Source organism: Chrysoperla carnea, chromosome 3 (assembly GCF_905475395.1).
Source record: "Chrysoperla carnea chromosome 3, inChrCarn1.1, whole genome shotgun sequence".
Taxonomy (NCBI): domain Eukaryota; kingdom Metazoa; phylum Arthropoda; class Insecta; order Neuroptera; family Chrysopidae; genus Chrysoperla; species Chrysoperla carnea.
Window position 1 is genome coordinate 4,887,075 of NC_058339.1, and position 13,108 is coordinate 4,900,182.

Genomic DNA, 13,108 nt, shown 5'->3' on the forward strand with positions numbered 1-13,108 from the left:
TAGTACAACAAGTACAGCCATGAATTCATCCATAAAAGACCGCCCATTTAATAGCACCCTTAATTATAATGTTATGTTTTATGTATCACACAAATATGCCGCGCATTATTTTATAACACGACAGTGCTACAGTGCTACCATCCAGTGTTGGGAGGATTAACTTTTGAATACATATTTGTCACATACGGCAGCACTTGCTATTTAAAATTTAAAAAAATAATAAAACATACACACTCTTATTTTGAATTAAAAAATATATTTAATATATTATTTATTTACAATAAAAATTATTTATAACGTCAAGATTTTTTTTTACAATATTTACTTAATGATTAATTATTTTATTAAATATTTACAATTTTTATATAATATGTTACAAAAAAAATTTTTTATGAAAAAACAAATTTAAAAGCAATGTTCAAAATTAGGAACAATTATTGTACACATTTTTTTTTTTTAATATAATAATTCTTTTCTTAAAAAAGCGTAAATATTTTCAAAATTTGTACTTAGAAAAACAATTGAAAAAGGCACTTGGACTTAAAAAAAACAAAATTATTAAAATCAAATGACTCAGAAAAGTTGAGTTCACTAAAATTACATGTCAATCAGGGATAGAATGCCAATCAATTTTCGAAACAATGCCAATATATAGCGCTGATATCTTTTTTTGAACTCACTTGGTGGATACGTGGTCAATTTTTGTGAGCCATTTGGTTTATTGATACATTATCATCAATTGTTTTTAAGAAGTTCTATTTTAAGCTATTTCCATAGTGTTTTGTTCCAGTGAATTTTTTGTAGGGTGTTCACAATGATCGCTTTCGTATAGTTCCAGACGTAGAGAAAGAAATACCTTGAATATTTTTCATCAATTTTAATTAATTAAGCCATTTTAGATTGATAATTACAGTAGCCAGGCTTAACTTATTGTATGACTATTTTTCCAAAGACTGTTTTAGTTTGTAATTAATAATTTTACGCAGTGTTTTATTATTTAATCATTTAAATAATATCCTATTATCTTTTATTAGCAATTACTGGTAAATTATTTAAATGAAGTTTGTAAGAATTTTTTCGAATTTGTTTATACAGGTTTATTTAGGACGGTGTTACTATCTACATGTATTTTACTACCTTTGTTTAACACACTGACATCAACAACCCTGTATTTAGTTACAATTATCTTACGTGAAATAGAATTTCGATTATTCGAGTATACCAAATATTACGAACGTTACCACAAAGGTGATATTACTAATCAAAAGTCTAATCAAAAATTTCATTGAATTCTTTATCATCACTTCAGTAAAGTCAGTCTAAAAACCAGGATTGTACCATGTGATGACAGTTCACAGAGGCAAATAAGAGTGATTAATAATGACGAGGTACGAAAGACGACTCGTCTGAAGGATTAACCCAGCTACCCTCCCCTCTGATAAATATATCAATTCTTGAAAGAATCCCAATATGGAAATAGCTAATATTATATAGAAAGAATCGGTTTTATTCGTAATAATTCGTTAAAACAACAACAGAAATTAAGCGAATGGAAGTAAAAATAAATAATAAATAGTAAGAAAGAAGTTGGGTTGAATTATTTTAGTGAATTAGTTACATCATGGCTGTTAGTGGGGTTGTCGCACAATGTCCCCATAAAAATTGTGTTTGATGATTTATGGACGAATTATCTGATCTTAAATATTGTGAATTACTTTCACCACTCAAACAACTCACAGGTGCGGTAATACCCATCGATGGTGAATTCATCACATTATGTGACGAAATTTGTTGCTGCGTCGTCGTCGATGATGATGTAATTTGAGGTGTGGTTGAATCAGCGGCCACCAGTTTCTTAACTTTTTTTGGATTTGAATGCGTCTTAACATGTTTGGCTAAATGATCAGAACGCATAAATCGTTTTGCACATATTTTACACGAAAATCGTTTCTCTCCGGTATGAGTACGTAAATGTCGTTGTAATTCATCGGATCGTGTAAATCGTTTCCCACAAAAGATCCAATTACAACAAAATGGTCGTTCACCGGTATGTGAACGTAAATGCGCTTGTAAGTGTGAAGTTTTTCCATACAATTTTCCACATCCAGGAAAATGACAAATATGTTGTTTTTTACCTTTGCCACGAATACCAGCGGTTGGGTCATTAATACAATTTGGACAAACACATTTTTTCACTCGACGACCATTCATGAAGTTTTCAATTTTTATCACACTATCCAAATGTTGTTGCCATGATGGTAACATGGAAGTTTGGCGTGGTACAACCGAGGTAGGATGGTGATATGTTGGTGGGGTCATGGGTAAGGAGGTTGAGGATTGCATAGGATTACAGACAGGCGTTGATGGAGTTGTTTGTTGATGGTGGTGATGGAATGTTTGCGCTGTATTTGTAGTATGCTGTTGTGGCGTATGTTGAAAACTAGGTGTGTTTGGTACCTCAGTTCCAGCTGTCGGTGAATGTTGGAACCAATATGACTGTGGTGAATAGCCAGTATGGTGATAACTATGGTACTGATAATGTGGCGAATATTCTAAGGGGGAACGTGGAAAATCTTGTGGCGTCACTGGAGTTTGATGGTACGTAGCAAACATGCTACTTGGTGTATTTGTGTCACTGCTACATGAGCTTATCGTGGTCGCTGGTGAAACTGTTCCAGATGATGGTAATGATTGTGACGCAGTTGGTATTGTTGTTATCATATTTTGATGCGATTGTGGTGTTGGTTGAAACATTCGATTACATGGTGCAGTCGCTGCCAGAAAATTTAACGATGGCATCTGAAAAAAATTAAAAAATTCTTTTAGATTTCACAAAAAATATCTATATTGAGATATAATTCTTTGAAGTATCAATTAGGAAAACTACAAAAACTGTTCTGGGCGTATTAAAGGAGGCTTTATTACAGAGAGCACTAATCATTTGAAGATGCATATACAGGGTGTTCCGTAACTCAATGAACATAGCTTAGGAGCGTATTCTTTGGATAATTTTAAGTCGAAAGTATCTTATACACTTTTATCCACAACCCAATAGTTTAGGAGTTATGTGCATTATTATGTCCCCAAAGATTGATTTGTCATATTGTTGATACGATGAAATTTGATTATTTTTGATTGTATTTTTTATTTTTTAAGTTGTAATTTTAATATTAATTTAATGGTTACATTTACAAATCAAGAATATTTCGAAATTCGCAGATATTGTAAAATGTAAGAGCGTCAGTGCAGAAATATCAGTTTCCTGATCGAATATGAAGGAGCTATTCTTAGCATGATCAAAAATAGTTTATTTGCATATGAAGAAAAGTTTTTAATTAATAAAACATTAAACTACATTACCCAACAATATCTTTACTGTATTAGTTAAATTTAATACTACACATAACTATTGCGTTTTGGACGAAAGTATAAAAGGTACTTTCGTCTTAAAATTGTCCAAACAATAGGTTCTTAAGCTATGTCTATCGAGCCACGGAGTAGTATTTATATTGAGTAGTAAAGTGGATACTAAGACATTTTGTTCAAACATTGGCTAAATTTTTTTTTATTCCCATAAAATTAGTTGAAATTTACAGAAGTTTTGAGGACAGCAATGCTAAGTTTTAACCCTTTCCCTACCGATTAAAAATTTTTATACGCGCAGGAAAAAAGGTGATTTCAAAAAAATGTACGATTTTCAAAATTTCTTGCAATTTATTCGAAGGCTATCTATTTTAGAATACATAAATAGATCTAGTTTTTAGGCGTTTTCTCCGATGGATTTGTATGTTTTTTTTTTTATTTGAATAGTATTTTTATGATTTAAAAGAAAAAATTATGCATTTAAGAGAAAAAATACTTTCAAGACTTCATATAGATAATTCTACTTATTTTAAAAATTAGAAAGTAAATATTTCCTTGTACGCTTCTAAATTAGTAAAAATCGGATGAAGGGACAATAAAATTATTCAATTCGAAAAAAAGTCAGTTAAACCCAAGTTTTGAGGAAATATAGGAACTAGATTTCCAAAAATATCTAAAAAAGCTATTTCAAGCGCTTAGAAAAATAATAAAATATCTCCTTGCATTGCAAATAAATTTTTTTTATTAATTCTTTGGCTAATTAATTATTAATTTTAAGAATTTTACAAGAAAAAAACATCAAAACGAGAAAATAAAATATTTTAAAATTTTCTTGGATTTTGACTTTTACGCTTAGAATTGAGTTCTCTGCAAGAAATTATTACTTAGGTTTTTCGTAATTAAAATTGATCAAAAAATCCAAATTCAAAAGTTCAGAATATTTATAATTTGAGCTTGATATTTAAACTTGGGCTGATTAAAAAAGATAAAGAGTAAAAAAAGGAACTATTTACAAAACTAGTAAATAATTATTAGTTGCGAATATAAGAAATTAATGCGACCTTTCCTACATCTTACACTTCGGATGATTATCCAACTACATAATATTTTCTTAAGCTAAAAAGTATCTTTAAATGAGTTCTATCCATTAAGCCTTCATTCTACTTTCCACAGAACTTCTACTCGTATTTTAAAAATTTGGGTTGCTAAAAAGTAGGCTTGGCATTCACAAGGACGATCAATAAATTTAAAACAAAATATGTTATCCTCTTTGGGCTTTTTTTCAACATAAAATCACACTAATAGAATATAACATTTTGAACAGAAACTTTTGGATATGGGGTCTGCAAAATTTTGGAATTTGAGAGAAAAAACACCTTGCTTCCAACTCCAACAAGAAAATAAAAAAGGCAACAATAGCTAAAAAATATTCCGCCTTGTGACTTAAATTAATCAATTAGTCCCAAAATTATGTCTTAACATATTTATTAAAAATTAAAGAAAAAAAAAATCCTAAGTCGTTGCCAAAAAAATTTTTGGAAGTACAAAACAATAAAACATACCTGATGATGTGACTGCGTATTATATTGATGACCATAGTATTGTGGCACTAACGAAGTCATTTTTCTAGCATTAATAAAAGTCCAAAAAAGTTCGAAAAAATAACGAAATAAAAATTCAAATAAATTACGTTGAATTCACAGATTGAACAAAAAAAAGGAATTAAAAAGATTTAAAATAAATCGTTTAAATAATTCACAAGAAGAATTATTAAAAATAAGTAATAATTAAAATAATTTGTTGTCAAAGTAATAATCAAAACAGAATATTAATAAACACAAAATATAAAGTTTTTTATTTGTTTGAAATAATAATAATAAAACAAAGATACAAAAACACTATTAAAAACACAAACAAACACACAAAAATAAAAAAAATTTTTATAATAATTATAATTAAGTATTAACTAGATGATGACCCTTCAATTTCCGAGATATAATTATAGATTTGAGAAAATTGTTGACTGCTTCCTAGTCAAGAGCAATTTAATAACTGTATATAGATGCTTGTTCAAGCGCTAAGAAGAGGCAGGCTTTGTGTTACTAAAATATCATGTTTGAAAATAACTATGTTTAACAGGGCGGAGTTAATGCGCAATCAATATGCGCTTACTTTTTGCTTGCGTTCAAAAATCAAACTCTCCAACTCAAACTCAACAAATCTACCACATCATAAAGTCCACAAAAATTGTTAAATGTTAAACAAGAACCAGTAAGGATCTTGTTTCTTCTCTGTCTCATTATATTATTACATCATCATCATCATATCTATTTTATTCAATTCCAAAAGAAATTCTTTTTTGTAAAATTTTATTAAACGATTTCATAAAAAACTTACCGAAGATATGCTTGGAGATTTATTTTCTTAAAATATCTTATGGGTGATTCCATGAAAAAGTGTAGGTACCATGAATGGAAAAAAAATTTACTGTTTTTGATGGTGAAAATACTTTAATATGGTACCAAAACTGTAGTAATTTTAGCTTTCAATGTCTTAAGTATCTAAATAATATCTTTTCTCCCTAAATCTTAAGTTTTCTTTAAAATTTCATCATTTATGTTTGATAAGAACGTTAAAAATGTTTTGAAATTCCTATCTTGTGTCCTGTAATATTAATCTCTAGGTTTCTTTTAAAATACAACTACTTTTCAATCCAAAATGACGGTACTGATTCATTTTTCTAATAAATTTGATTCTAAAATACTAAGTTTCTTTATTTCACCATTTTCCAATAATTTGTTTTGTGTAATTTCGCTCCAGATACAATTTAAAATCATAAATTCTGCATATAGAGAAAGATATTCAAAGTTTAAAAACATTCTCTATGAATTATTAGAGTGATTGTATTGCAGTGAGAAGCGGGCAATTCAAAAAAGTCCAATCCAATACCGTCATACTTAATTTATTTCAACTTAATCAAAAATATAAGTATGAAGAGTACCTAATATAAATATATATATCAGAAATTTGCTCAGTTTGTACATCATTTTGCACGAAAAATATCAGTACGTTTAATTTGGTATTAATCCTTTTATCAACACTTAATCACAAGGTAGAGGCATAAGAATTTTATATAAGCATGAATCGAACAAAACGAACAAACATGAAAATGATGCAGGAACGTGACTTAAATAGAACGAATATAAAAGTTTTACAACTGACGTTTTATCGTGACACCAACAAAATAAGCTGAAAAGTCCGATAAACACTAAAATCATGAACAAAATCAATTCTCATTATTCTAGTTGCTCAGGTCAAATCCAACTTGTCAATTCAGTTATCCTGACCACGGGGTGGCTCGGCAAAACCTTCGTCAATGCCGATTAGTTGGCAACCCTAAATCAACCATAAAATTATACTAAAACTAAAATGGAATTTTCTAATTGTGTTAATTTTTTTATGTGACAAAATTATTCACCGGTGAAATATTACTACGAATTTAGTTGAAAACCAAGTTTTTCTCACATTTTCTCTCATTATTACACCATCATCTTTTCTATTCAATTTAGAAATATTTATATTTATAATCTTACTAAAATATTTTTTGCATTCATTTAAAATTCAGAAGAGAAAAAAAATGAAATAAAAGTGGAGATTTACATGCTTTAAAATGAATATAAAGACGATTTATGTAGATTAACAAAATAGTTTAACATAAAATTGTTTAATTTAATCCTGGATTAATATGTTGTATTATCATGTGTATGTCAAAATATTATGTTTTGTGTAGGTGAGTATTATACATGTTTAAATAATTGGATATTTTATTTCCTTTATGATTAGTAAAAATACACTTCCGGAATTTTCTGTAATATAAGTTCGGCTTAAGTTTGACAAATAATGAGTTTAGAGTTCAATATGGATAAGATGTGAATTGTTTCATTTGAGAAATATCAATCTTTTAGAATCGTAATAAGAATCTTTTTGTTCAAACAGAGACAAGCTTTCAACAAAAATGTTGAGTGTTATTTTTCATTTATTTTCAATCCAAGATGGGAAGGTACTGCTAAATCGAACGCAGCGCTGTTTTCTTTGCAATAAATTATTCGTTTTTTTTGAAATATGAGTCAATTTCACACCGCCGGACACCTTTTTTGTAGGACCTCCAGGATAGGTATGTATAAGTACGTTTTTTATATATTTATGTTAAACAAGCAGATACCCGCCCGCTTAGCTAAGTAATTTCCACTATAAAAACAAAGACTATCACGCTATAGCCCTCATTTATCCTCCTTTTTGTCCACACTTTTATGGATTTTAATTTTTTGAAAATGAAGTTTTGTTCATGATACTGGCTGACATTGCATCTTTCTATAGGTCCAATCATTAAATTAACCTGATTTTTATACTTTTTGGATCAAAATTACCTCATAAACCAAGTTTCATCAAATTCCAAAACAAAAATTTTTTTTTCGTTTTTCTCGATTTTTTCAAAGGGGTGCCCCTTAAAAAAATTGCAAAAAATCGAGAATTTTTTATCTCCAATTTCGATAAAAATAAGGTTATTTTGACCCAAAAAGTACAAAAATCGTGTGCATTTGTTGACTGGTCGAATAGTTTTTGAGATACGGACTAAAATTGATGCAAATATTGCGATATCTCAGAAACTCTGCATCCAATCATTAAAATAACCTGAGCCCTTTAGGGTATGAATTTCCAAAAATCACTTCTTAGTGCTCACTCTCGTTACTTAAGGAACGTGTGTACAACATTTCAGGCTTCTAGACTTAGCGCTCGCAACTGGATATATCCCATTAAGTTAAAACCCACGATTCCCTTAATTGCATTGGCCACAAAAATTGAATCCCCAAACGTGAATATTGATTGTTTCATTAGATTTACAAATGAAAAATATCTTTTGAATACTCCGTTTTGGACTTTTGAATGTATTTTTTATCTTATTTAAAAATTTCAAACGAAGACAAAATAATTAATGAATATAATTGCATGCCTTCTATGTGTGTTATGTGTTATCGATCTTTGTTTCTTATCATATTACAAAAACAGAAAATAATATGCGTTACGATGTAAAAGTATCGTTAACTAAATGAAAAGTCAATAATGGCATATGCAAATGATACTTTCTTATCGATCATAAAATATATAACAAAAACACGGAGAATATTTTGTAGGTACCATTAATGATCACAAAAAAGCAATTCTTAACATGAAGAATTGTTTTTACACGGGCAGAAAAGTGAAATTGGTTTTTGGAAAATTTTAACGAAATACAGAATACCGAATTAATGAAACAAAGAAGAACATACTTAAAAGTGACGTCATTGTTCAGTTCAAGAAAGAAACGGGAAAAATACTTCAATGCTTATAACTTCTTCGGTTATTAATCAATGGACCTTTGTGCTAAAATTATTTTTTTGCTTCAAAAGACGTCCATTATCCAGTATGCAAAACATCGTGTGAAATCAATTTTTGGGTAACATCAATAACTACGAAAAAATAGGAAAATAACACTTAGTGACGTCATAATCTACAAATGCTATAGAAGCTATATATTAAAAGTTGTTTTGCAAGAATAAGATAGAGAAATTATCGTCTATTCTCTAAGATTTTCCAAATTTAACGAAAGATATATTGAAATCGACAACAGGACAAAAACCTATTCTCGCCTTGGTTTTTGGAACAATTTACCTCGCTCTCGTTCCAGTTAGCAACGATGATTAAAATTTTGAACCCCGCTTCGTGCCTCATAAACAAGGGTGGAGACAAGGTGAGGTTATCTCGTGGTCACGGTGAATCACTATTTAGCGCAATAAATCAAACTCATGATGTAATTTCCATATGACCATGATATTTAGAAGTAAATTTAAAGCATTCTCCCTGTATTTGTCTTAAAAAAAATATAATTACATATGGTTGAAATGAAGTAATGATACCGTATTTAAGCAATTTATAACTTTTGTCAAAATTCAAAAAAAGGAAACCAACAAAAGTGAATGCTGCACTTGCCGCTTTAGACTACAAGTAGCCAAAAGCAGTGCCAACCGATGGTCGATGACTGACCGATGTATATTGATATCTTTTACATGCATTCAATCATAAACATTTGGATGAAATTCTATAGAAATTATTAGAAAAAGGCACAAATTCTGTCATAAATCACATACATTTGATGTATATGATGTGCAACATACAATTATTTAAGTCTTTTTGTTATTTTGCAATGAAAGAAATACAAATACAGGGCTGTATTCAAATTTATTTTAAAAATGTGAAAAATTCAAATCGAATTTTTGTTAACCTAACATGATGATTTTGCCAATGGATTCATGCCCATGCGCATAAATCATCCAAGGCGAAGGGGTGCTCAAACTTTTGTTCATCATGTTAGATCATAAAGTCGATAAAAACAAGAAATCCTATTTTCGAGACGAAGTTACTTTATTAGGTCAGTCACTATTATTTGAAAAAAAACTTTTCAAAACTCTTATGGACCTCTAAAACTTCGCGATGTAGAGGTACATATGACATTGATCTTCAGACATTGTCGTTCAATGTTTTGAGACGAATCAAGTTGAAAGGTAACGTTTAATCGCCGCTGTTGCTACAAGTAAAACTACCAGAAGCGAAGGTTTTGGTAGATATTTGGAAACGCATCTTCATTGCAAATATCGAACGTTTCGAGTGAATTTTTGACACTCTGTCCGGCAATGCGTTTTTACCAAAGTTTAACTTCGTCGATTTAAATTTGGTCGTGCAAAATTGAAGTTTTCGATATTTTCAAAGCTTGATTTTTACAAAAAAAAGCGACAAAAATCCATTGTCTTTAGCTTCAGCAACTAACTAGTCATAGGTATCATAAATGACTGCATTGACCCTGGGTTTTTTTTAGATCGCAAAATTAGTTTACGTTTTCAAATATATTTAGCTTGATACATCATAAAACTCGTTGTTTATTTAAGTTTCGAAAATTTATAACGATTTGTAAGAAATCTTCAAGGCCACTGAATATAAATCTTAGATAAGAAAATGTGAAAATTTAATCTGATTTTGTATTTTTCCCCAAATTGTATTTTAAGCCATCCCTGTTTTAAAATAGACCATTGGTCAAAAAGAAAGAAAAAAAGGTTATAACATGCCAGTGTTAAATAGTTACTACATATGGATCTTTGATTGTAAATCATTATAATAAATTTTTGTAGTAACATTTTACAAAACCATCACTGACTGCAATGCAACTAACTATAACTATGGTGATGATCACCCAAAAACCCCAGAAATACAGAAAAAACCATCGAATAATGTCTATAGTATAAGAAAAAAAATTATTGAAATTGTCGGCATCAAGTGAAACATTTAAGAACACTATTGGCACCCTGGTGTGCACCTATATGTCAAGCTTATTAAAACAAGGAGTCGTTGAAAGGTTGGCTATATAGGGGTACAAACAACAGAATTCAAAACAATTCTGTAGTTATGCTTATTTATTTCTTTACTTTTCAAGCAATATAAAGCAGCAACACAGGGGTACATTTTTATTGCATGTTTTAAGACACCAACCTGCGATTTGACAGTTTTTTTCAATACGATCAACAAATTTTATAAGGCTTTTGTGTATGTAAAACAATTGAAGAGTATTTAACACTTTATTTAAAAAAATTACCCTCCTGCCGGGGGTTTGTATACAACTTGATTATACTTTTAATTGAACACATTTAATTGATTTTTGAAATTAATCATTTATGTCAGCGCTTTGAATTTTGTTTTTACAATATAATAGATTTTTGGAAGGGTTAGACGTTAATTTGATTATTTGGACGAATTGTATTGATTTTCGGTTAAAGTGTTTGGTGGTTACAAACCCTGCAGACTTTTAAAATACATCGACTTCTTTGCGAATCTTTATGACTAATCGCTACTCTTATGTTTTCCGGGGTCGAAAAATTATCGACTCCTCTACTCTTAATAGAGCTAGAACAAACTTTTTTTTCTTAAATTTGTATTTTTTATGAGAATTGAGTGTCTAGATTCCGCAGAAACTATTATACAAAATAACAATTTTGATACGAAAAAAACAATTTTTGGTAAAACTTCTCAGTCAGCTTTTGCCTAAATCGTACGGTTTGCGGAAAAATTCGTACAAAAACTGTTTTCTTTTTTAATCAAATACAAATTTCTAATTTAGAGTGATCGATCATCTATGGATTGCCAGTTATGGAGTAGAGTGAGCTTGAAAACCTAGGTCAAGTTTAAAATCTGCGTAAGATGTGCGCCTACACACTCAACATTTTTTGCTTGGTGCATTTTTACCGATAAAAGTTATTTTCAAGCATATGCCAACTTAAAAAAGATACCCTATACAGGGGGTAGGTATGTATAATTTATACAATTTCGCTTAAATAGATAGATTCCAATGGTACTTTTCAGTCTTTTATTTTATTTATAAATTATAATAAATTTTTCCATAGAATCACAGTTTTCGGCATAGCCCTGGTTTATTAAGTCTCGATTATCGTGATTAGTGAATACCTCCACGTGGTTACCCAGCTCGCCGTTTCACCTGGATCGGTCCCTGGATAGTGAGTTCTTTAAATTAATAATAATAACAACTTTTTTTTGTTGGGAATTATCTAAGAGACATTTTCTATTAGTTTTCTGGGTAGAAATAGCTTAAAATTGTATGTTGGGCCCACGTGTGTTTTCATTGAATTCTTTTTAATTTTATCTCGTTTTTTGAGAGATGAAAACACAAGATGATTGTAGTATTACTGTAATTTATATAAATTTTTTTGTTTTTTATTTTAAGTATACATATATAGTCAAATAAAAGGCGTACGTTGTAGGTGCGACATAACCAACCCCACAAATTGATCGATTCGCTCTGCAATAAACCCATACAGTTTTTTGATATCACATACACATATAGGCTTATAGTCACTTATACATAGTTACTTAGACGCATATATTTTATAACGTTACGTAACTGGTTATACAAGTTATTTATATTATATATAATTTTCTAGCCTGATTTTCAGCCACATAGCGATATCTTCCTTATTCCTTTATTCTCATTTTAAAGCTTATCATGCTAGCTAATGATAAAAAATAGACTTACGGTCTAAAAATTTACCGTTTACGAAAAAAAAAAAACAGACTAAAGATATAATATTAGATTTAATTTTGATCACTATGTAATTTGTATATCAAATCTATAACGAAATTGCCTATAAATGAAAAGAAAATAAATTACTGTTGATATTTGTATTATTTCTTTTGAATGTCTTTAGCCACGCGGAATTCCGCACTGCGAGATTCCACACGGAAACGCACTGAAAACCCCAACGTGAGGGTGGGGTTACCTTTTTATCTGTGATAGATTTCACTCATGCTCATGAAATATGAAATGAATTAGTCATTGAATACTTTTTTTTTTTTTAATTTGAGCTCTATCATAGAACCCGAGCCATCATTGGTCACACTACGTTAGTGTGCATTTGTCATTGTAGTGAAATTAATTTAGAATTTTTATACAAATTTAATTCTAAGAAATCATAAAAGAGACTAATTTTCATGTAAAAGTTATATGGGTATGGTAGGTATCTTTATATATTCTATAAAACTAAACAAAATCGAAACTTTAATCTTTAAAAAACATGTATTTTAAACCTTTTATTACAAAAATATTTATGTACAAATCCCAATCATTTACTTGGTATTAAAAGTTAAT

The 13,108-nt window shown here is 29.5% G+C and overlaps 1 protein-coding gene across 1 annotated transcript; it reads right to left on the reverse strand.

The window, feature by feature from the left end:
- Window positions 1-1,372: 1,372 nt before the first annotated feature.
- Window positions 1,373-5,109, reverse strand: LOC123296904 (transcription factor Sp9-like). The gene is made up of 2 exons (XM_044878603.1): window positions 4,926-5,109; window positions 1,373-2,799 (listed from the first exon to the last, which is right to left on the reverse strand). Exons 1-2 carry the CDS (start codon window positions 4,983-4,985, stop codon window positions 1,615-1,617), a joined length of 1,245 nt encoding a protein of 414 aa, XP_044734538.1. The 5' UTR covers window positions 4,986-5,109; the 3' UTR covers window positions 1,373-1,614.
- Window positions 5,110-13,108: the final 7,999 nt, after the last annotated feature.

Excerpts from the sequence above, each read along its gene's own strand:
- LOC123296904 (XM_044878603.1), bottom strand. The coding sequence starts at position 4,985 with ATGACTTCGTTAGTGCCACAATACTATGGTCATCAATATAATACGCAG. Across the intron at positions 2,800-4,925 it reads ATACGCAGTCACATCATCAG|ATGCCATCGTTAAATTTTCT; the intron begins GTATGTTTTATT and ends AATTTTTTTCAG.